The 25,432-nt window shown below is 39.6% G+C and overlaps 1 protein-coding gene across 7 annotated transcripts in view; it reads left to right on the top strand.

The window, feature by feature from the left end:
- mtss1lb (MTSS I-BAR domain containing 2b) overlaps positions 1 to 25,432 on the top strand; it is a 100,368-nt gene that overhangs the window by 65,686 nt on the left and 9,250 nt on the right. The window contains exons 4-15 of one of the 7 annotated variants that reach the window (XM_051941237.1): positions 6,640 to 6,724; positions 7,649 to 7,740; positions 8,824 to 8,898; positions 11,323 to 11,331; positions 15,139 to 15,296; positions 16,631 to 16,738; positions 16,836 to 16,933; positions 18,019 to 18,292; positions 19,206 to 19,280; positions 22,341 to 22,496; positions 22,983 to 23,165; positions 24,831 to 25,011. In XM_051941237.1, the coding sequence (XP_051797197.1) occupies positions 6,640 to 6,724; positions 7,649 to 7,740; positions 8,824 to 8,898; positions 11,323 to 11,331; positions 15,139 to 15,296; positions 16,631 to 16,738; positions 16,836 to 16,933; positions 18,019 to 18,292; positions 19,206 to 19,280; positions 22,341 to 22,496; positions 22,983 to 23,165; positions 24,831 to 25,011 (1,494 nt within the window). The remainder of the gene's footprint in view (positions 1 to 6,639; positions 6,725 to 7,648; positions 7,741 to 8,823; positions 8,899 to 11,322; positions 11,332 to 15,138; positions 15,297 to 16,630; positions 16,739 to 16,835; positions 16,934 to 18,018; positions 18,293 to 19,205; positions 19,281 to 22,340; positions 22,497 to 22,982; positions 23,166 to 24,830; positions 25,012 to 25,432) is intronic. The other 6 variants (XM_051941249.1, XM_051941243.1, XM_051941252.1 and 3 more) reach the window with 6 other exon arrangements.

Consider the following 25,432-nt stretch of genomic DNA (forward strand, 5'->3'; position numbering starts at 1 on the left):
ATTTTTACATTTCCATTTTGGTCATTCTAAGTTACAAAGGTTAGTATTATTATTTCCATACTGAAATTATTTTTTAGTTTGACCAAACTGGATGCCATACTAGTGTTTGAAATGAAAGAATGAGTTTTACAATTTTCGTATGATACAAAATTCAAAAATATTTAAAACTGCTACATAGTTACTTTTCTGGGTTGGATTCTCTTACACATGGATGTTTATGTTCACAGGGAGCTTTGCATTGAGGAAACAGATAAAAAACGGAAAAGGGAGCACGCATGAAGGGCAGAGGAAGGAAACAATGTAAACCCATGTTTCACAGGAGGGAGTCCCTCCTCTCTGCATGGCAGACAGAAAGGAAGTGGAAAACGGTGGGTTTGTCTTTGAATACTGTAAATGTAGTAGTGAAAGATAAACCAACTATAATAAAATAAAAAATGTAAATAACAATAAGCAAAAAAATATAAGGCCAAAAAATATGCATGTGTTTATTTGATCTGAAGAAAACAGAAATTCCTTTAAGCTCTGCCCTCTTTGCGTCATATTATTTTCATGTCTCTACACCACAGAAAGAAACTACAGAAAAGCGATTTTGAAAAATTTTTTTTAGGACTTTTGTGGGATGCTACAATAAATACTCTGTCAATAAATATAAATGACACTTTACATTTTACATGTTAGTAGACACCAACTACTTAGGGAATTTCTAGCTGTTTTTACAGTGTTTTGGGTAAACCTGTTTGAACTTTGGGTCTGCACAGAAGTTTGGAGATTAGCACTTTTGCCTTGCAGCTAGAAGATCCTTGTTTCGCGTTCTGACCATCACGGGATCTTTCTGCATGGAGTCTGCATGTTCTCCATATACTCCAGCTTAATCCCACAGTCCAAAATCATACATTAGTACTTCTAAATTGTCCTTAGGTGTGAATGCAAGTGTGACTGTTTGTCTGGCTTCCTGTCTGGGGTGTCCTCTGCCTTCACGTTAAGTCAGCTGGGATAGGCTCCAGCCCCCTGTGACCTTATTGAGGATTAAATGGTGTATAGATAAAGGATAGATGGATGTTTTAACTTGAGTTTTGGTCAAACTGTTCTCAAACTGAAAAGGAACATGACTCTGGACTCATCTCACATGGTCCATCTAGAATTACAGGAGTCCTTGGCCGACATCAATCGATTTTCGCCATAAGCCATCTCCATCAGAAGAGTCTGACTTGTCCTTGGGAGCCATAATGAAGGGCAAAAAGTTAGAGAATGTAGCACAATTCAAGGTAACGTACAACTGGCGAATGTAAACACAGCTGTCCTATAGTGCCGTATGATGACGTATTTGTCCACTCCACTCGCCACGTGATGACATTTTTGCCCGCTCCGCTTGTCAACTAGTTCCATGTAACCAGGAATGACAAAACGCCGTACGTAGTACATCGGTGACCCACCCGTAACCATTTCCGACATAGCAACGAAACACCATAGGCTGAGGATGTCGTAAACTGAGGACCTCCTATATTAGCTACTCCTGTCTGGTTAGTGACTCCAAGGGATAAGTAGAAGATGATGAACTCTAGTATGAATGACATTACTGTATGAATGTTATCAGTTTGTTTGTCTTGTTATGCTCAAAATAAATTTCCGTCATTGTGCCAAATATCTTGTCTAATCTGATCACTTTAGGATCAGTAAACATAAAAGATGTAAAGAAAACACTGACATATCATCAAGTTACTGTAGTGAGCTTGTTGGCAAACAGTTACCTTTTTACCCATCCAGCAGACACATTAGTGCAACATTAGTGTGACAACTTGATGAAATCAAGTCCAATATTCACTTTCCTGAGGGAACTTTTTAGATGTAGAGCTGCTAAGTGCTCCACTCTTTTAACCACCTAATAATTGACTTGGTCTGCCTTCTGTAGAGGCTAATAGGGAGTTCATTTCAGCACATTGACAGAAAACAGCTGCCTGCTTTGTCTGGAAATAGTGCTGATGAGAGTCATGACTGTGTATCAAAAATATAATGCTGCTGACTCCAAAATCAGAGATGATGAAGTTTCTCTGTGGGTTGACATTATATTTAGTCACATGATCAAGTGTTATTATACATTTTTTGTAGATGATTGCAGCTTTAAGCATCAACAACCACATACTGATATTATGTTTTAGCTAAGAAAAGCTCATTACAGATTTAATTTTGACATTTCTAAAACAGATTTACATCACAGTCTCATGACTGGGACTTGCTTAACCTGACAGTTGCACGTGTGAAGTGGTTGCTGCAATGTTCAGGTTCCAGGAGACTAAGAATTGCTGTTGAATTTCACATTTTTGTTGGCCTGTCAACTCGATCTGTTTCACCTTTCTCAGGTCCTAGATTTTGTTTCTTTATGCCATATCATTGCAGCATCACAGACATACTGTATTTGTACTATTTTAATCAGCCTTAACTGAACCATGGCCTTCAAACAAGGCTGAGCGTGGTTTGAGGGTTGCTGGGCCTCTTTTAGTTCAAGCAAAGTGCTAAAAAAATGGTGATTTGTTTTGGAGGCACACACACGCATGCATGCACGCACACACATACTATGTTTTTCTATCATTGTGGGGACTTACCATTGACTCCCATTCATATCTACCCCCTAACCCTTACCCTAACCCTAAAGTTGACCAAACCCTAACCCTAACCAAAACAATGGCTAACCCTAAAGAAACGTTTTTGCACTTTTACTTTTTTCAGTAACAACAACATGGCCAAGAAAACACTGTTTAAACTTGTGGGGACCAAAATGAGGTCCCCACAAGTGACATAGTTTTCGGTTTTCCTACAGTGGTGGGGACATTTGGTCCCCACAATATAGCAAAAACATGGGCACACACACACACACACACACACACACACACACACACACACACACACACACACACACACACACACACACACACACACACACACACACACAGTAGCTGTATTCCAGATGTAAGTAGTTTGTGCTCTCATCTACTTGTTGATGTCCTATGGAGTCTTGGAAGTCTGGTAATAACAGACAAACAGGAAGAGAAGATCATAAATGCAGAGATCAAACACACACACGCACACGCACACGCACGCACACACACACACACACACACACACACACACACACACACACACACACACACACACACATGCACAGACTTGGCTGTAACTCCAGTCCCATGGTTCTCTCTCCAGCAGTGAACTCATTAAAATGAGCAAGGCGACCCCTCTCGTCCTCATGCTCTCTCATCTATCTTCCATCTCTTCCTCTCTCATTTCTTTCCCAAATCATCCTTTCCCTTCCACCGAAAATATCACACTCTCTTCATTAGCTTTACTCTCTCCTTCTGTCAGTTTCAAGATCCACTCCCTGATTTGAGAATAGATTACACTGTCAGCACACACAGTTGAAGATACTGCTTCAGTTGTACAGCTGATCGGCATGCATGGAGTACACTTGTATATTCTAAGTATGTGTGTTTGTGTCTATGACTGTGTGTGTTTGGGGGAGGGTGGCTCTGCTTTAATGAATGGTTGCCGGGTAGAACAGGAGGCGTGAGGGAGGAATTTGTTAATTATGAATGGAGGACTTCTCTCTCGATGTGAACAGCACAGTGGAAGTGTATGTGTATCTGTGAGTGCATCGGTATGTGGCTGCATATGGGAGTATATGTCTTATGATAATTTTAATCAAAAAGTTGCTAATTTTAATCTGCAGACTGGCTGATGAGGAAAATTAAATGAGCAATACTAATTACCACTGAGGTTCTCATGAGCAAGGCGTTCCAGAGCGATCAGTCCAGGCAGCACAGGGCTGCTCCATTTAAATTTACAACAGAATAAATCCCACACAGAGCTGCGTTTCATGAAATCCACTTTAAGAGATAATGCATAGTTTACCAACACACTACATACAACACTGTCACTGTCTCTGTCTTTGTCAACCAATAATTGTGCATTCAAAAAGCTATGTTGTTCTATCAAATACAGCCATTTGTAGTCAATAGTTTTAGCAATTACAATGCTGTGTACCAGAGCAGGTATTAGTTTGTACTTTAAAGTAGCAATTTAGGCAGGAAATAAAGGCTGAGTAGGTTGTCTTACTTGATCCAGGAATCTAGAGATTGTGTTTCATCATTATTTTTTTTTTTTTTTTACATTTTTTTATACCTGTAATTCAAACCTCTCCCAAACCATAGCTTCCTGATCATAGCTAAATATTAATAATTTCATTCAATTTTCATTTCTGAGTGAGAATTTATATTGAACTTGATCCAGGGTTGAGCATAATGATTCACTCCTCTTGTTCGAGCACCTAACTGCATTTACTGTGATGATAGAATATCATAAATTAAGGTCATTTCAGTTTTCTGCTGCCCTGTCACAGTGACTGGAATTCTTTTTGTTACATGTTCTGTTGGTTTTTACAAAGTTCATATCAGGTGACTGAACAACTGCAGCAATGCCAGTGGCTCTGAGAGGCTGTGCTTAGAGACAGCAGTTGCTGGAGCTAAATGCCAATGTCAGCATGCTAACTTGCTCATTATAATGGTGCTAACATGCTGATATTCAGCAGGTGGCGTTTGTGCTCCCCTACGTAGGTAGCATTTTAGTGTGCTATCATTTGCTTATCATCACTAAATGGTAAGCACAGCAGATGCTGACTGGAATGCCACTTAGCAAGTATTTGATCAGAAATAACAGATTTTAGCACTAGGTGAAAGTGGAGGATCACCGCAGTTCTCGATCGATCATTCAAGGATCATTAGTGTCTAAAACAATGTTCCAGATGTTTCATAGGCATGACAATTTGAACAGGAAAAGCACTCAGAGAGCACAATACTTTGCCAAGGTTGTTCATTCCCCCTATGGCATTGTCAGAAATGCTGCTTTTTTGTAGAAATGCAACATTTGTTAATTAGTTATTGATGATCAGAAATCACGGAAACTCAGAATGTGGTTATTTAATATGAATGTACCCACGAACAAAATGACCTCGGGCTAAACACAGGCGTGTGTTATGCATGTGTACATAGTGTATGGATACCGAATCGCGTGACCTAACTATGTTGTGGGTGGTGGGAACTGATAGGTTGCGGAAACACCTCCACAATTTATTCAGTTGTTCCTTGGATAATTTCCAATAGATACATCTGGATAAGTCCGCAATAGTCGATTTGTAGTAGGATCACAATCATGTGGTTGTCAACGCGTAGCTGACAGAGCATTCATGTGTTGTCATAGTTACGCCATGCTGCTATCTTACAATGATACAGAAATCTTTAACAAATCCGAGGATCCAGACTATAAGCCATATCACTGTCAAAGTCAAATCAGTTGGTCCTTGTGTCACTTCTGACCTTCCCTGAAAACTTTATCCAAATCCATTAGCCTGTTTTTGAATAATTTTTCGAACAGACAGACAGAAGTATGTAAGCTGTTCATTCCATAACTCTGCCACATTCATTGACTGAGTAACAATCTGTGCAGTTTTTTTTTAGCAGAAACTTGGAACACATGAGACCGACATTAACTAAAGGAATGGTTAGAGCATGATCAGTTATTATATGATACATCCGCTGGTGACCTGGAAAATCCATGCACATCTTCTGTATGTGCATTTATGTGATAACCCCCAAAGTGGGAGCATAAATACAAAATTTTCCCATTTAAATAAATGTCCACTTTTATTTAGTTATAAAGTACTTTTATGGCAAATTCAAAATTTTTAGGTTGTCAAAGCAAATTGATCGTGGCTTTTTCTCCTTTAAAATGACATCCTATTCATTCTGAAATTCTTATATAAGTCACTTTTCATACTCTGAATCAGTTTTGGATGAAAATATTAATCTGGAGCATAACATTTTGGAATAACGCCCCTCCTCCCTCTGCACTCCGCACGTTTTCCTGTGTAAGCCTGTGTAAGCCCTCATGATAAACAGTGTCTCTCGAGGAAATCCCATTTGGCTGCTGTTTAATCTGAATTTTCCAGTGTGTACATTTCAGTGGCAGTAGTGATTATGGTATTCTCAGGGCACTGTATACTGTGTCAGCCTCACTTCTGCTAGAATGTCTCTAAGTACATAGCATGCGAGTGAATCTATAATCGCGTTTCTTATGTTTGCTTTCCACCTGTACTGTGGTGGCAGCAGCTCTGAGCACCTTGTTTGGAAGTTAGCGGTGTCTGCCTTCACTTAAACTGATTTAAACTCTGGGGTCAGCTTTTTCCACACAGACCTACTACCTTAAAATAGATGGGTGTTTACAGCAGCAGGTTAGCTGCTCACGAAACTGGGTCTCTGAGCTCTGGCTCTCACACAAACACACACTCACGAGACACTACTTTATTTGGATGAAACTGGGAGTGTGTGTAACGTCTGCAAGAAGTAAATCGGGGTCTTGTGTAAATACAGGCTGAATGTAAACTAATACAAAAGCCTCTGTAGTTGCTCAACTGTTTGAAAGACAAAACGCTTTTACTTTATAGAGAACACTAACAGCTTTAATGTAAATATTGATCACAGCTTGGTGATCTGCATGTATGTGGAACAGAAAAGAGCCTTTTGTGGTGAATGTGAGGCATCTGTATGTGTGTGCATGTTTCACATTATGATTCTGACTGTTTTGTGTTTCAAGGGGCAACTAGAGATATCGGTTCAGCTCTGACCAGGATGTGCATGAGACATCGCAGCATTGAGGCCAAACTTCGCCAGTTCACCAAGTAAGATACTTAATTTCAACTTTCAATCCCTTTCCTCACACTCCTTTTGTCTGTAAACTCCTTCCTTTGCCTGGTTTACTTCTTTTGCTGATCTTACACTGCAATTCATCAGGGTTTCTCATGAGTCATAAGATGGTAAACCTCATGACTGTTTCCATCTAAGGCTGACCCTGTTTTATGAAATATGATGGGACACATGTTTGGTGAGGTTTTCCTTTCAGCTGTATGGATTCCATTAGGAACACTACTCTGTCTGTACATATTGAAATGACTGTAAATAAATACAAGCATTGGCACGCAACACAGACCACTCCGGAAACCTCACCAAGAGTCTGTTTTCAACCATTGTTTGCCTTTTCCTTCATTCTTCATACTTTCTAATGACTTTTCCACAGCAGAAGCTATTATAGCAAAAGCTATTACATTTATGATGATGAAAATGATGATGATGATCTAAAGTCGTGATAATGACAAAGGGTTTTTGAAGACTGAATCAAGCTTAGAGCTCTGGTGTTTGTGTGCATACGGTATGCATACATACTCCAATAATCCTGCATTTATCTTACATGTGACCATGTACATCGCACATGTGTGCATAGGGAGACGGACAGTGATCCAGATACTAAAATTATGAAGTGGAACAATACATGAAGGGAATTTATATAACAATCTCAGTCCAGAAATATACTGTATCTGTACTGTGTCTCATTTTCAGTGGGGCTCGGAGGTCAGAATATTGGGGTCGCTTCTGTTCAGACTAAATCAGTCTCATCAAGACATCACACAGAGGAAATATGCACCATAGGAGTGATTTTCAATGAGACTGATTTATTTATCCATTTTCTCTTTCTCTGTTGTTGGCATCATGTCTTGCCTGCTTTATAAGTCATGTGTCTCACTCTTGAATCTCTGTCTTTTCTCCAGTGCTTTGATGGAGAGTCTGATCACTCCTCTCCAGGACAAGATTGAAGACTGGAAGAAGACAGCCAACCAGCTGGATAAGGATCATGCCAAAGGTACACACACATCACAGGTTATGAGTTTAATTCATGAAGCCACAGCGAAAACTGCAGGTTTTAGCCCTACATCCTCCTTCCCGAAGTAGCTTTAATACACATAAAGAGTAGCTACCGTTCTGCTCTGTGACCACTGTAAAGGTCTGACATAAGATAAGAGGGGACTCCTCTTTGATCAGTATAATCTTGCTGAAAAACTAATAGTCAATTAGTCAGAACAATCATGTTCTAATCTCGAAAGAACTACTTCCATCATGACCCATTATCTATTCACTCTATAAAAAAGCACTGCACTGAAGAATACAAGAACATTACACTGGACTCTTACACCATGAACAGCTTCTTCTAATACTGTGATACAGGATTTATAGCTGTTAAATGTTACTGTCACAACAATCTTGAGATGAACTGTAGAGGTTTATGTTACAAAGTAAACTGCAAGGAATCTGCACTTGCAAGTATATTTAATGCCATCATTTGACACAGACTGGATAACACTGGAAAGGCTGAGCACTTAACTAATGTTGTTGTGTTTGTGTTCTTATTATCACATAATTATTTATTGAAACATGATGACTGAACCACATGTCATGAAAAGCAGCTATAGGATACAAGCAGGGTGACAAGTGGTATCTTACATGCTAATGTTACAAGTGTTCATGCTAGATTTCACTTGTTTAACTGTTAACTGTTAAACTAATTAGAGTGGGCCATAACCTTCATAAAACTTCAATTTAACTTGTTTTGCTGTTTACTTGACAAGGAAAAATCCATCTTGTTACATTCTGATGCATTTGTGTGACTATTATTACTAGATAACATTGCATAAAGATTTACATTGCTCCCAGATGATGCAGAATGTGGCTTCTCCATAGTTAAGGACTGACAGGGAGGATTGATCTGAAATTAAATATTTCAATAATACTCTGTGTTTCTGTCCAAGTAATGTAAAGTCTTAACCAATGTAGCAGCTCCTGGAAGACTTTCTATTTCAGTTTGTATTGGAAATGCAAGATGATAGGAGTTCACACCGAGTGCTTTACCTTCCTCTTGCTAAAGTATCTCTCTTCATCCTCTTTCAAGAGTACAAGAGGTCACGCCATGAGATCAAGAAGAAGTCATCTGACACCATGAAGCTGCAGAAGAAGGCTCGTAAAGGTAACAGTGAGCAGTCAAACAGTCAAGCTTAGACTCCTTGCACTTTAGACAGAACAAACAGAAAGTCAGATTTTTGTATGAAAGGTTGCTCAGACGTCATCAGTTCTACTGGTATTACTGGTGTTTATTTTGTATCTTGAGCTGTAGCTGTTATTTCTATGACCTTACCAATGTCGGTGGTAGTGCAAGTGAATAAACAACAATACTATAAACAAAACCACCTGAAACAGGAACAGTTTCACATTTGTGGCCTGTTTCTGATTGTCATCCATGATAAAAGTCGCACAGTACAGTGATTACATTATCAGCTCACACACGCAGGACCTTGAGTCACTGACAGATGTGTTAAGACTTCAGATGAATTGTAAGTTTCCATTGCCATCTAGTGGTTATCAGTGGTACTGCAGCCCATTTTTCATTTGTCCTGAACCACTTTACTGAGGGAGGCAGCAACCAATAATTGTTGCTTTCTTCCTGGAACAGCTTTCATCCAGTTGCCAGGCAGATGGATGCAAAAATACAAAATGTCTGTTAAGTAATTTTCAAATTAATTTTAATAATAAATGATATTTAAATACTTTGTAATACAGTTTAAGGTTTTTTTTTTCATGTTTTCTGTTGTCTACATTGCAGAACATAAATAAAGACATGGGAACTATAAAATAAAACATGGATATTTATATAAAAAGCACAAAATAGTGTAAATAATGTAATTTTTTTTCAAACTGTTTGAATTGTCCTCAAAACACACTGACTGCTTGCTGCTATGAAAGCTTTGCAAACTCTTAGCATCCTCTCAAGCAGTTTCGTGAGGTCATCACCTGGATTTTTCCCCAAAAAAATTTCACGCATGTGCTGGCTACTTAGTCTTCACTCAGGAAATGATCTCATTCCAAACCTGCTCAGATGACTTCAGGTTGGGTGATTGTGGAGGTCATGTCATCTGATGCAGCACTCCATCACTCTGCTTACCGGTCTGACAGCACTCACGCAGCCTGAGGATGTTTTGTGGGTTATTGTCCTGTTAAAAAACAAATTATCCTCCACAGCAGAGGTAATTTTTGCTCTTCCTTTCCTGGGGCGGTCGTCATCAGAGCCAGTTTCATTGCAGCATGTGATGGTTTTGCGACTGCACTTGACGAAACTTTCAGTGGGCTTGAAACAGACTGACTTTCATGACTGACCTTCATGACTTAAAGTAATCCTGCACCTTTATTTGTCTATACGTAACTGAGCGGTTCTTTCCATAGCATAGATTATGTCAAACAGAGTCAAACAGAGCCATTTGCTCGTGGCGACATTGGATTCAATGTGTGCACCCATATAGATGACAGAAGCAAAAACTGCTGTGTACTCGTTTTTATTACAAACTAAGGAACTGTTGCTGTTAATATTGTTGATGTTATAAAATTATGAGTGTTCATGGAAAACATGAAATTGCCTGGGTGACCCCAAACGTTTGAATGGTAGTGTATATATGTATATGCATTTTTTTTTCCTATTTTCTTTTACACCACATGAATTGTGAGCTTAGCCCTTTTCATACATGCACTCCATTCCATTAATTTGACAGTATTTGAAAACATCAGCTTCATATCTGATTGTGCATGCTGTTGAAGTTTAAAAATAATTGCTCAGACCCAGGAACATTTCACATCACTTCCATTACAGCACAAGTGTGAACTGCACGTTGTCACCTTAACATTTAGGAACACACACACACACACACACGACATACCTCGAATTGTGTTCACAGACAATAAAAAGTCATAAAACATACCTTTTTTTTCTTGTTATTTCATTTTCATATCTAATACGAACTGAAAAGGTCCATAAAAATAACCCCTGCTTAGTTTATAAGGTGCAGTTACAGTCTAATTCTAAATCTTTTATTTTCTATTATTTCATAGTGTTGATGTCTGCAGTGTTATTCTGTAATGTACGAAAGAACAAGAGGAAAAGAAAACCCTTGAGTGACTACATATGTCCAAACTCTATGACTGTAGGCCTGAATACATATGAAATAATTACAGTTATCAGAATATTTTGTGAAACACGAATAATGCAGCAAATGTTATGGTGAAAAAATATGGGAATGTACTTATATAAGTAGTTGACAGTGAATCAGTGTGATTACTTTGCTCTTATGTTATGAGTGTCTGGTCAGCCCTGTTGCAGTTGATGCTTGGTAGTATTATTGGTTGAATTTTTGGTTGCAGCAGTGTTATTTTGCTCTAACCTGTGGCACTGTGGCTGTCTTGAGATGGCTTCTTTGTACTAACCTTGACAATGAGTTCTGCTATTTCTGCTCTCTCCCTCCCTGTCTCTCGCTGTCCCCCTCTTTCTTTCTTTCTCCTTATTTTGCTCCTTTTTTTGCTGTCTCCCCCTCCTCACCGCCACCGTCTCTCTGTCCCCCTGTAATAGAGATCCAGGGTAAGTATCAGCCTGTCGCTCTACCTAATCACCTTCCTTTTTTAACTCAAATGTCCAAACCTTTGCCTGCAAACAGTAGATATTATTAAATTTGTCAAATAAAGGTCATGGAAAAGGTTTTGGGGGTGAAATTAAGAAACCATTTTATGTAATGAAACAATCATGAAAATAGAATTGAGGGAAACAAAGTGAACTTGATGAGGGCTGGATTAACCTCTTTGTGCATTCATTGCAGTCATTTGTAATGAGTTATTGATCTGTGGTAACTAAAATAGCCTACATTTATTTTTTTGAAACACAATAACACAATAAAAAACATAAATGGCAAGAAAAAGCACTCAGAGAGTGCAGTACTCCACCAAGGCTGCTCAGTCGTTGTATGATTTCCAACAGATAAGTCCCGATAAGTCTGCAGTGTTCGATTAGTAGTTTGTATCGCAATCAGGATCGTCAGCAGGCACCTGACATAGTATTCAGTTGTTGTCAAAGTTAGTGACGTTGTGCCGCTATCTTGCAGTGATACAGAAATTTTCAACAAATCTGTAGATCCAAACACAGATTTGTTGATTTGTTCATTTTTGAGACAGACAGACAAACAGACAAACATATGCTGATGGTCATGTATAACCCCGCCGAGGCTCTTCCTCCTTGCCAGAATAATGAGAGCATAAGGGCTGCTGCCATTTAACTTAAGCCATCAGACACATACTCTATGTGATTTTCAGAGACTCGAGGACTACATTATATCCTGCCCGAATCCTTCATCTTACTCATCTAAATCTTTGAAGCACATTTTTTTATTGATCTGTGGTATATAAATTGATGAAAATTTGTTATTTATTTATTTATTCATTTATTTATTATTAGAAATCCAACATAGTTAGACAAAAATATGCAGGTTGCAAATGACAACACTATTTGGCCTCATTTTGAGCGAGGCATATTGTAAATTGCAACAATCAAAAGGATAAAGTATCATTATGTTTGCTTTCTACAGTGCTGGTGTTTCAAGTAGAGCAGCACTGTCTTTGATGTTGGGAGGTTTTGATGTCAGTTACTCCTAAAATGAAGACATGCTTGAAGCAACGGATGATGAGAATTCTATTTATGAGCCCAGTGATCAAACAGGGTTTGTAGGAATGTTTGGCACTTATTAAAATTCCACATTTAAAGGTTAAAATGTGCTTTTGTGGTAGATGTACTAACAACGTAATTAATCATTTTACAACAAACTAATTGCTACATGATGAACCTGTTGCTTTTGGGCTCCTGAAGAGCTGCACACTGTGCCCAGTGGGGGATCCAGCCTTGCTTCTAATAGACATATTCTACCAACAAACACAGTAGCTCAGTTTTCTACACCAACAAAATTTCAGCTTTTTGTTGGTTTTATAATCCCTAACTGGAGGTCATGTAATAGGTATGTCAATTAAAAACTAAATGAAACCAGCTACCATGACTTTTTAGGAAATGAGCTGAAATATTCCCTGAACAAGCTTCAGCTCAGGTTTTGTCTCCTGGTGACAGATTTTAGAGTTTTATCCAGTTTCATAGTTAGCTGTCATGTGGTTTCACTCTCAACAATGCATGATGTAGTTTAACTTCTTTCTTGACTCCTGCATGACTTCTGTAGCTGCTACTATTAACTTCGTAGTGATGCCGCAGGCTTTCATTCTACTCTCATGCTCCCCCTCCTCCCTTATTCTCTTTCATTCTAACCCCGGTACTGCTGACATCTCCGCTGACTTTTTGCATGCTGTAATACTACAAAGAGTTATTTCATGTTTTGCTTTCTATTCACCGTATTTCATGTTTTTTTTTTTCCCTAGGCTGTAGATCATATGCAGATTTCTACCCCATACTTATGTATCTATGTCTTACCTTTTGTCATCATGTGATCGCTGTGCAGTTACAGCAAGTAGTGTTTTAAAGACAGAAACACGTTATTTGTGTTTTGGCTCTGTACTGTCCTTATGTTGGGTGTGGACTGACATAACGAAAGAGAAGGAAAATTGGATGTACTCACACATCATGATCAGTTTTTTATGCATCCTTTTTAGACAAAATTTTCATTGATGCAAAGAGAGGCCACAGAGAAGTTACAGTTTACATGTTCACCCCATAAATTGCTGCTGTAATAAAGCTACCGTATTTTCACGACTATAAGGCGCACATAAAAGTCTTAGATTTTCTTCAAATTGTGCGGCGCGCCCTATGGTGCAGTGCGTCCTGTGTGTGTTGTTGTTGTTGTAAGGCGGACGTAGACCAGGTGGTTTTTTCCACGCATCACCATCGCTGTTGATCTGTGACTCTATGCGTGCCCATCTCACAGCCGATGTGAAAAAACAAGTGAAGCAAATGAACTCTGAGCTTGCTGTCATTCCGGGAGGCCTGACAAAGGAACTCCAACCGCTGGACATCGGTGTGAACCGGCCGTTCAAAGTAAGGCTGCGAGCGGAGTGGGAGCGATGGATGACCGATGGAGACCACAGTTTCACTAAGAGTGGAAGGCAGCGCCGGGCGAGTTACGCCACAATTTGCGAATGGATTGTAAATGCTTGGGCTAACGTGTCTGCTGGCACTGTTGTTCGAGCTTTCGCAAAAGCCGGCATCATTTCAGAGGCGCCGCACGGCACGGAAAGTGACTCTGACAGTGAAGAAAGTGAACCTGGCATGTTTGATGGAGGTTTAGCGCAGCTGTTCAATTCAGAAACAGAGGATGAGGACTTCCATGGGTTTGATTGATGACGATTACCGGTAAAAAAAAAAATATGTGAATACCAAACTCAGTTTTACTCCCGCTCTATTTTTAAATACGCACACTTGTATGCTTGTGTGTGTTGTTGTAAGGCCGACGTAGTAGAGGACACCATGAGAACGTTAAAGGGGGAAGTGTGGGCGTGGATTGTATATAAAACCCTCGCCATATAATCAGGTGCACCTTATGTGTGTTTTAAATACAGTAATGGCACACATAACTGAGACTGCGCCTTTTGGTACAGTGCGCCTTTTGGTCGTGAAAATACGGTACATCCACACAAAAGACACATGCTGTTGTACACATAAATATGTACACGTTAGTTGGAATCATCTTGTTGTCAAATTTCAAAAGACATAATGATCTCTGAATTCCAATTTGACTGCTATTTATCCAATATGAGATGTAGTATAGTATACATCATCCAAGAGGATTCCACTTGGCTTTTCCACGGTGGCAAAGGTGGTTGAAAGGTTTAAAGAAACGGGCAATGTAACGGACAAACCTCGTTCTGGACAAACAAATGTATTAGCCGAAACAAAAGAATTGATCGTGGCTAAAGTTCATGCTAGCCAAAAAAAAAAAAATCACTTCCCTAACCCCAAACCTGTCTTTCAATATGTCCATCCTTCATGTCCACTGATAAGTACAAGTTGAACTCTTTCTTTTTTTTTGACAAAACCATATTTAATCTGTGGAGCAAAAAAATATAGTTAAGAAGATTAGCCATGTGTACAGACTTTAGGGACAGCTTGTACAGAGCAGAAACATCGAACAAGGTGTTGCTGTTTGTTTGGTGTTGGAGTTCCATAATCTATGCCAGTGGTTTGATGGAGCAGTGTATTTAAAAAAGCAAAGATTGATGGACAGATATCCAATCAAGTCAAATTATGTTTTAATGCCTGTGTTTTTATAAACATACTGTATCTACACTTCCGTCTTTATTTCTCCTTTTCTTTTCATTTGCCTACTCTGATGAGAACATTTAAATGCTGCTGCTGTCTCAGTTCTTTAAATGTCTCATCACGACTGTACCGTTGCCATCCCAGGACGAGGGGACCTGCAGCCCCAGCTCGACAGCGCCATGCAGGATGTGACCGACATGTGCCTGTTGATGGAGGAAACAGAGAAGCAGGCAGTGCGCCGTGCCCTGGTGGAGGAGAGAGGTCGCTTCTGCACCTTCATTGGTTTCCTTCAGCCGGTTGTGGTGAGGACATGTAGTGAAATGGAGAGACGGGAGGAGGGACAGATGTTTAGATAACGGAGGAAGCAAAGTTTGACCTGTGGCAGTTTATTATTGGAGCTGCTCTGCAACAAAATTAAAGTTTACCATAGGTGTGTCTTAGTCTGACATTTAAACAAGAGATGTACCAGGGAAAGATTTTCTTGCTCTTATTATTATGGCAAAGAATGTCAGTAAGTGGTATTTTTGTGATATTTCATCAACAATCTTTCTTTAAAAAACTTTAAAAAATACAACACCCAAATTATATAGTTTATCACAGCCAGAAACTGAAAAAACAAAGCACAACTATTTGTCAGATTTTCAATAAATGATGTGTGATATGGAGTTTTGTTGGGAAAGTTAATCAAATTCAATGCAGAAATTGCAATATTTCATCAAAATTGCTTTGTTTTATGTTTCATAAAAAACTGCCAAAAAATCCCCATTTGCAGTACCTATCCATCCATCCATAATCTATACACTGCTTAGTCCTCATTAAGGTGGTGGGGGTGCTGGAGTCTGTCTCAGCTTAGGGTGAAGGTAGGGGACACTCTGGACAGGACAGCAGTCTATCACAGGGCTACATATAGAGGAACACTCACATTCACACCTACAGACAATTTAGAGTTAGCAATTAAACTCAGCATGTCTTTGGAAGGTTTGTGGGAGGAAACCATGCATGCACAGGGAGAACATGCAAACTCTATGCAGAAAGATCCCGGGAAGACGGGACGCAAACCAGGGATCCTCGAGGTGCAAGGTGAAAGTGCTCACCACCAAGCCGCCGTCAAGCCCTTGCAATAACTAGATTATTTTAAAAAACAAACAAACAAACCAAAAATAAAACCCAAAACATCTGCATTCCTATGCACTACCAAGGAACCATTCATATGACCATAAGTCAGGGAATACGCAGCTGAACTGCAGTTCTGTGTTGAAACAGAGCAGATTGGAGACAAATATGGAGACAAATTTAAAATGGAAGTAAAAAATATCTGTAATATGTAGAACTATAATTTTTTAAGGTCTTGGCGACATGCACAGAGTCTTGGGAAAATTAAACATGTTTTATTTTATTTATTTCGTTCAGTTTTTGTAAACATTTTATTTTCAGTCTTTTTATGAATTGTACCATTCTAACTGTGTCATACTGAACAAAATGTTTTTTTTTTAATCCTCTCTACTTGTAGCCATGTTTGTGCTGTGTCCTTGAGTCCTTGCTTGTGTGTTGTAGACTTTGAGGTGAAAAAAGAAGCAGGAAGACCGGGAGTTAAATTTACCAATTAAATGCATTTTTTTCAATCCTGTTCTTCTAGAATGGAGAGATTGCCATGCTGGGCGAGATCACCCACCTCCAGGCCATCATTGATGACCTCACTGTGCTGACAACTGATCCTCACAAACTGCCCCCTGCTAGTGAACAGGTGCAAAGCATGCACACCCACAATATGCAGATCTCATAAAGAAACTAACAAATAATAAACAAAGTCAATTGACTGCGCTCTGCTGCCATTCACTCAGGTGATTAAGGATCTGAAGGGCTCAGATTACAGCTGGTCCTATCAGACCCCTCCATCATCCCCCAGCAGCTCTGGCTCTCGTAAGAGCAGCATGTGCAGGTACTCACACACAAATACACACATGTGCAAGACACAACCAGCACCTTCTGCCTGCTCTGCAGTGATTCATATATGGAGTATCAGAAAGAGGAGCCTTCCTTGATGTTTATGTTCCACTGTGATGTCAGCGTCTCCGTCCATCATTACTGCTTGATCAGTCATCTTCAGCTCAGTAGAATCCTCTGATATTGAACCACAGCTTTCAAAGAGAAAACATGCACTAAATAAAAGATTAAACAAAATATGCAATTTTGGGATATACTGATGTCTCTGCAGCATATATCTTTAAATACACACATCCTCGAATTTGGAGTCTATGGATAACAAAATGAATGCTACGAGACGAATACAAAAAAATGATTTCTGTGGTTCTTTGTCTTGAAAGAAAACACTTATGTGCATCAATCATTTTGTGTAAGAGGGTGCATGTAAAGCATGCAACTTTACAACCTTTTGTCTCCAGTGCTTATTGTGTTTTGTGTGTGGATGTGCCCTGGATTTTCATGAGTTTACACACTCTCTGTCTACTCCCTTCTTCCCTTTTCTCGTCCTCCCTTTCTCCCTCATCACAACCACCATACTGTGCACTTGGATCTTCTTCTTTTGTCTTTATTCTATTTTTTGTATCTTGTTTGTGTGCACTCATGTGATTTGCCCTCTTTCTCTGGCGCTGGGTGTTTGCTCACCTGGTTTCCTTTCATTTTCGGGGTCTCTATTTTTAACTGTGACTGCTGTGTGACTTTATTGCATCATTGCATTGTGGGTTTTTGCTAACCTGATGAACCAACGACTTGTTGTCAACTGCTCCTGAACTTCAACCCGTCATGTAAATCTTTCACTTTCAATGCTTCCTCCAATCACCAATTTATTACCTTTAACCATCACCAACACCTCCTGTCGTTTGTTTTAACTTCTTCTGGAATCAAACCATTACTTTGACACATCCCTGTAATCATGCTGTCTCTCCCTAAATGCTGTCTTCACTCCACACTGGGGATCAACACTTTCATCCTTCCTTCACATTTCTTCACGCCTACATCACTCTGCCCTCCCCCTGCTCCTCTACACCTCCCTCCCCCCAACAGCAGTGTGAACAGCGCCCACAGTAGTGCCTCCCGCTCGTCAGGGGGAGGTGGTAGTATTGGTATTGGTGGCGGCGGTGGAGGCTCGCAGCCTCACTCACCCACCTCCTCCTCCTATCACTACCGCAGCAGCCTGCCACACCAGCCTCCACCACCGGGGGGCATCGCTGCTCACCGCCTCAGCAGCGTCTCCTCCCACGATTCAGGCTTCGTGTCCCAGGATGCTAACATCTACTCCAAGCCTCCCTCACCTATGCCCTCAGACATCACAAGTCAGGTACAAATACTTTAATTAAATACTTCCACATGTATACTGCCAGTCAAAAAGTTTGGGGTCACTTAGAAATGTCCTTATTTTTGAAAGAAAACCTGTTTTTTTACAATGAAGATGACATATTAATCAGAAATAGTCTAGACATTGTTAATGTGGTAAATGACTATTCTCTGATTTTAATGGAATATCTACATAGGGGTACAGAGGAACATTTCCAGCAACCATCACTCCTGTGTTCTATTTCTACATTGTGTCAGCAAATCGTGTTGAAAAGCAATTGAAGTGATGATTAGAAAACTCTTGTGCAGTTATGTTAGCACATGGATAAAAGCTTGAGTGCTCATGGAAAACATGAAATTGTCTGGATGATCCCAAACTTTTGGACAGTAGTGTACTTCCATATGTATATGCATTGGGTTTATGTACACAAATTCACAAACTGTGTGTGAAAATCCTGCTTAACAAGTTTTTTCACAGGGGCCATGGTCTAATGATCAACAACTGTACACTGAGTTTAAAAAAAGGCCCAAGATAGAAGAAATTCAGACTGAAAGACACAGCAGACACAGAATCTGCTGTGTGTGTCGCTGTTTCAGTTACATGTTGCAGGTGAAGCAGAGCTGTCATGGCAGGAACCTGTGCATCTTCAGTATTGAAAGAAATGATAGATTGTCTTTCAGTGACAGGTATGCAATCATAAAACACCCTCCAGATGCTGTAGACACCATAAACTCCTGAACAGTTCAATGAACCTGCCATGTGCCAAGTGACACCTCTGAAGAAGTATAAAAAAAGAAGCAAAAGAAGAAGACAGAAATAAATTTCTAAATGGATTTCTTTTAATTGGAAAGCATTTTAGGTTGCTTTAGAGAAACAAATTGCTAAAAACTGAGTTTTTTCTTCTTCCCTGTTGTAGAAATCATCCAGCTCAGCATCATCAGAGGCCTCAGAAACATGCCAGTCAGTCAGTGAATGCAGTTCTCCCACCACTGTAAGTATCCACACTGTACAACATAGGTCCTCAACAATGTGAAACATGAAACCAAATGAGAATTCTACATCAAATAAAATAGGTTATCAATTGACCTTTATAATCAGACCTATTTAATAATGTATAAACGCAATTCTAAAATGAGTTAACTGAGAGTTAAATAATTGCTATTAATTTATCATGAATGTTAACATTTAGACATCTAAACAGCCCAGGTATAGTCAAATTTTATTATAAAGTGCATACAGGATCAGCAAAATAGAAAGACATAACTAAAACTGAAGATCAGTAAATTGTACACAGCAGGCTCCGATTCATTAATCTGAGATATTAATGCTGTAAAACAATTTGATGATGTCAGTGATCTCTAAAATGAATGTCTCCAATACCTCTGTTTTATTCTCAAGTTTTGATTTTGCTCTCTTGGTTTGGGCCGTCAAGTCTGTCGGGTCTGTCATCTGTGCAAAAAAGATAAATTGATGAGTTGAAGTGAGAAAAGCAGCTCTGCTGATGCCTGACACTGTGACTTTAAGGTTAATAGCAGTTAATCCTCTATCTATCAGTGTCCACAGAAACTTGCTGATAGTTTTGTCACAGAAGATAGTGCCATCTGTTCTGCAGAAAGTTTGCTTATATACCCAAAAATCTGTCTCTTAGGAGTTTCAGAAATCCACTAGAGGAGACTGCTGTCTCCTTTAGTAGATTTCTGAAACTCCTAAGAAGGAAAACTAAAAAAAATACATTTCTGGTAAAATTTAACTTTTGTGAATATAGTGATGGCATAAAGTCATTGTCAGAATGGAATTATAGAACACATGCTGTTTAAAAAAAAAAAAAAAAGCATTCACCAAGGTAGCAGGAGTTGGGATAGTTTCATTGAATTCTGAAAACAGGAGGAGACATTGACTTCTGAATGCTGAGACAAAGCTGCAACAAAATTGACATTAGTAGCTCTCAGAATGTTTAATGGGCCCTCCAGCAGAGAATGCTTTTTGGTAGTATCAGTCAATATCAGATCCAACACCATCAACTCACTTAACAAGAGAGCAGTGAGAAAAACACCAATCAGACATGAGTATTTGTTCTGTTAATGCATTGTAATGCTTTTCAGATTTAAAAACAAACAAACAGCATTTAATGCAACAATTAATCTACGAGGACACATGGAAACAGCTGTATGCTCCAAATCATGAATCACCTCCTCAGTTCAATGGCAAATGGTGCATTGTTTTTTTTAAGATTTACAGCCATTTGCATCTTCCCTCACATCAGGTCAGCCACTAAGCATGGAAAGCTTGTATCCTGCGCTTTTTGTGTGTCGTTAGTTGGTGGAGACGCACCCACACGAATGCCTCCGAAATTAGAAATCCCTTTTAATTATGTTTTAGAGCTATTCTCTTTCTCTTTCATCGCGCTTTCTTTGACCGGTATGCACATCTGTTTGCAGAAATAAAACTCTATAAATGATGCTCGCAAGGCAAAATAAATATTCATTTCTTATTTTAAGCAGCATCTGTCATCTACAGCAGCTTGCATATATGACAGCCTTCCTTTTCAGTTACAGTGAACACAGCCATCTGTGATCCTTCTCTAATTTGAGTGACAATGTCAAGACAGATTTTGCATCTCACTTCAATTGGTTGGCAAAATCTGGCACAACTACCACAAGGGAGCTGCAAAACAATCATGGAAACTTTTATTCTCTTCTGTGCATCACATATTTTTGTTATATCGGGCTAAATTTATTTAAATTTAGGGTGCATAAGAGACATATGGTGTTCCCAGAAATATTCTAAGACAGGTCAAAGATGCAGGCGCACAAATCTGAAAGTTGGATAACAACGACATTATCGTTATGAAAAGGCAAAGTTAGTAAAATAATAAAAACTGTCAATGTCCTTAGAAAGTTTAAACTTGCAGATATTTCTGCATCAGAAGATACCGCCATCTGTTCTGCACTAAGTTTGATCATCTACCCAAAAGTCAAACTCAACAGTTTTCAAATTTAAACCGTTTTTAACAACTTAATACACTTTTGTTTTGTTTTGCTGAAACATATAAATTTTATTTGCAATGCTCTCTCCTGATGACAGTGGAGAGCAAAATGGAAATTTCACTAAACTATTGTTTGACTGCTTTGAGTAAAACTTTATTTCGAGCATTTAAAATGCAACAATTGACGAATCCGCTAAAACAAGAGCAGCTGCAGGTAAAATAGGATGAAATTAGAAATCTGAATTGCTGTTAGACCTTTGACAGTTCTGCAGGTTATTCCAGGTTGTCCGTGCACCGTGAGTAAAACTGGATTCTGTAACTTAACTTTAACTGAAAATGTCGTCAAAGCTGGTTTGTAGTTGACTGCTGACATAAACACCAATACTACACCACCGCTTCTTTAATACATTTAAATGGCACGGCTCTCTGCACCTTGATTTAGAAATGCACTGTTCATACAGTTGCCAGTATCAATACCAGCTTCCACTAGAGATGTCTCACCTATTTCTGTATTACCCATACCTTCCCCACCTCCATGGGATCTACACATGATTCCCTTACACCAAATGGATGAGACAGCTGCAACAGGGTTACACCAGTACTAAAACCTGTTATGATTCACAGTTTTACACCAGCACATTAGAAGCAGGCTTTGGAAAACAGACACAAAATTACCAAGTACAAAAAAATAAAGAAATAAATAAAAATGTTAATGCATCACACAAACTGTCAAATCAAATCACTCACAGTTTAAAATGCATGATTGGGTCTGCTTTAACTCATTCCATGATCGTTCTAACATAAACATATCAGGTAGCTGTTAAATGTAGGCTCTCCAGATGCACTGACTTAGTTCTCACACTAATCACTCTTAGTTTGCATAGTGTCATGTTCCTGGTCTTCACTTTCACGCTGAGGACTTTGTGTGTGTCTATTGTAGGTGTGTGTTTACATGTGTGGCTTTTACTCTCATGTGTTTGGCCCAGTGGTCCCATAGCTGGCTGCCTCTCTCTCTCTGTGGCTTTTTCATTGTCTGATGACATGACTATGTCTCTCGTCCCGCAGTTTGGCTCGTCCTTCGCTACCTTCCGCCCCGCTCTTTCTCACTCTGGCTCCACCAGGCCTCTCTCTGTCATTCTTCCTGTACCTGCGTCCCCACCCTATAAACGCCCCTCTGGATCCAGCTCCTCCTCTCCCACATCAAAGGTTCCTATGTGGAAGGTTTGTTCTCCATTGGCTTCCATTTCTTCAGTTGCACTTTTTCTTCTGTTTCTGTTTAATAAATTTCAGTTAATGCATAGGGTTTATTTTCTTTTAATTTTCATCACCTGATTAACTCATTCATAACCACATTGCTTTGCTTCCCTAAAATATTCATCCCACTTGCTGTGTGTGCATGCATTTTTTAATATTTATTATTATTTTTGGCTTCCCCTGTTTGACTGGTTTTGCAATCTGCCAATTGGTGATTGGCCAAAACCGTGAAGGGTCGAAGTCATCATCATGATCACATTCAAACGCTCTAAAAGGCCCCAGCCCACACACACTGACTTGCACACACTTTTCCAAGCACCCAGGCTCTGCCCACCCAGAAAGGCCCCCTGTCTCTGCACTCAGATGAAGGGCTTCAAACTGCTGGATACTGGACAAGTTTCATGTTAATCCTACCCGCTTCTTCCTGTTTATTAATTGCACTCACCTCCTCAGGATTGGTCCAAAGCAGGTCAGTATGAGCAGCCCGTCGCTGCAGCGGCAGTCCAAAGGAGAAAGGAACCTCTTGACAGGCTGAGGGAGAGCGAAGCATCCCCAGGCTCCCAAGGCTATGCTGGGCCATCACACCCTGATGATGGCCAGAGAAACAGGATGACACCAGCTACTATCGCTGCCAAGGTAGTGTTAGACTGACAAGCAGGCTGAGAACAGCAAATCTCTGAGAGTGTTGTACAGCAATGCATGAATATATGCAAAGTATGGATTATGCAGTCACAGCCTTTGCTAGTCGTTGTAATCAACTGCTGGCACAGCAACGCATTTTCCAACTGTTACAGAGTATGTCAAAAAATAATTATAAGGTTATAAAGAAGGAAAGATACAATCACAAGTGGTTCTGGTGATTTAGGTGGACAGTTAAAAATACCTTAAAGAAAATAACTTTAATAAATATGACACGAAATAACAGCATTAAATCAACCCAAGAATGGTTTGTGTATATTTTGCCACTGAAGTTATGACAAAATCCAAACTTAAACCCTTTGTTGCACAACACGGGTCAACAGTGAACCATATACAATGGAAAATGGGTGTCTCTTGACCCATGTTGTGCATCAAGGGGTTAAGAAATTCAATGTTGGTTTCAGACAGACAGCACTTTAATTGAACATCTCAGCATGTTTCTCCTTGTTTCCAGCATAATCCCATTGTGTTTAAAACTAAATACAATGCCTGCCCCCCCCCCCCCCCCCCCCCCCAAAAAAAAAAAACAAAAAACAAAAACAAGACATAGCACACACTATTATTTTGTTGGACCACCTTTAGCTCTGAGAACGACACACATTCGCTGTGACATTGTTTCAATAAGCTTCTGCAGTGTCACAACATTTATTTCTGTCCAGAGTTGCATTACTTTTCTAGAGAGATCTTATATTGATGATGGAAGAATCAGATTGCTGCACAAAGTCCTCTCCAGAACATCCCAAAGATTCTCAGTGGAGCTGAGGTCTGGACTCTGTGGAGGACAATCCATGTGTGAAAATAATGTCTGATGCTCCCGGATGCACTCATTAAGAATGTGAGCTCCATGAATCCTGGAATTGTCATCTTGGAACATGTCGAAGCCATCAGGAAGAAAAACTCCACTGATGGAAAGATCTGGTACTTTTTAATATACTTAGGTAGTCAGCTGACTTCATTCTTTGGGCGCAAAACATTGCTGAACCTGGACCTGACCGACTGCAACAATCCCAGATCATAACCCTAACCTCCACAGACTTGTACAGTACGCACAAGGCATGATAAATACATCATTTCAGCTGCCTCTCTTCTTACCCTGATGTGCCCATCACTTTGGAACAGGGTAGATCTGGACTTATCAGATCACATGACCGACCACATTTGTTCCTTGAAGATAATGGTTCATGACTATCCTTCCAGGTTTTAATGATGCATTAGACAATTCTTAACCCAGTTACAGTAGCATTTGCAGTCTTTTTAGTTGTTTTCTCTTTGTTTGATGCAGGCCAATAATTTCAGCCTTCTCACACAGATGAACATCCTTTCTATGACCACAAGATATGTCTTACAACATGGTTGTTTAAGAAAGGAGAAGCTCTTCACTGCATCAGCTAGGGTTAAATAAGTTTTTGCCAGCTGAGACACATTCATCACTGCATTAATTATTCAATGAAAGGCTCTTACCTATTTGCTTAGTTAAATCTAGGTGGCAACTTTTTTGGACAGGCAGTGTATAATCATGAATATAATCAATAAATATATCATCTTTAGTCAGTAATCCCAAGTTTTCAAACAAACAGTAAATCAAACATCATTCCAATGCAGTCTGTGTGTCTACAGCATGGAGAGGAGGTCTCCCCAGCAGCCAGTGACCTGGCCATGGTCCTGACCAGGGGACTGAGTATGGAGCAGCAGAAAAGCAGCAGAGACTCCCTGCAGTACTCCAGTGGATATAGCACAGAGACCACAACCCCATCCTGTTCTGAGGACACGATTCCTTCACAAGGTGAAATTCCAGTCTGCTATACTTATCACACCAGTTTTTATTCACGTTCACCCCAGGATGCACATTTTTGTTACATGTCACCTGGTCACATTCATCATCTTATTTTTGACATCACCTCAAGAAAAGCAAGCTATTAAGGGAAGGCATCATGATTTTTTTAAATTGATATTTACAGTCTCTCCATAGTTTTATGCTTTATTGCCATCACTTCCACTAGCACTGCTGTCCTTAATGTGTAGTGTTACCCAAATCAGATAATGCAAATTATCCATTTATTCACCCAGGCAGCAGTGACAGTTTATGACAGATGTATTTTGACAGTTTTCTTGGCAGCAGCAGGAGGATGACAATATAAAGATAAAACTGAAAAATATTAATGTGTTGCTGCCTCTCAACTAATGGCTTCCTCTACCCAAAATAA

Source organism: Acanthochromis polyacanthus, chromosome 2, assembly GCF_021347895.1.
Source record: "Acanthochromis polyacanthus isolate Apoly-LR-REF ecotype Palm Island chromosome 2, KAUST_Apoly_ChrSc, whole genome shotgun sequence".
NCBI classification, from domain to species: Eukaryota; Metazoa; Chordata; class Actinopteri; family Pomacentridae; genus Acanthochromis; species Acanthochromis polyacanthus.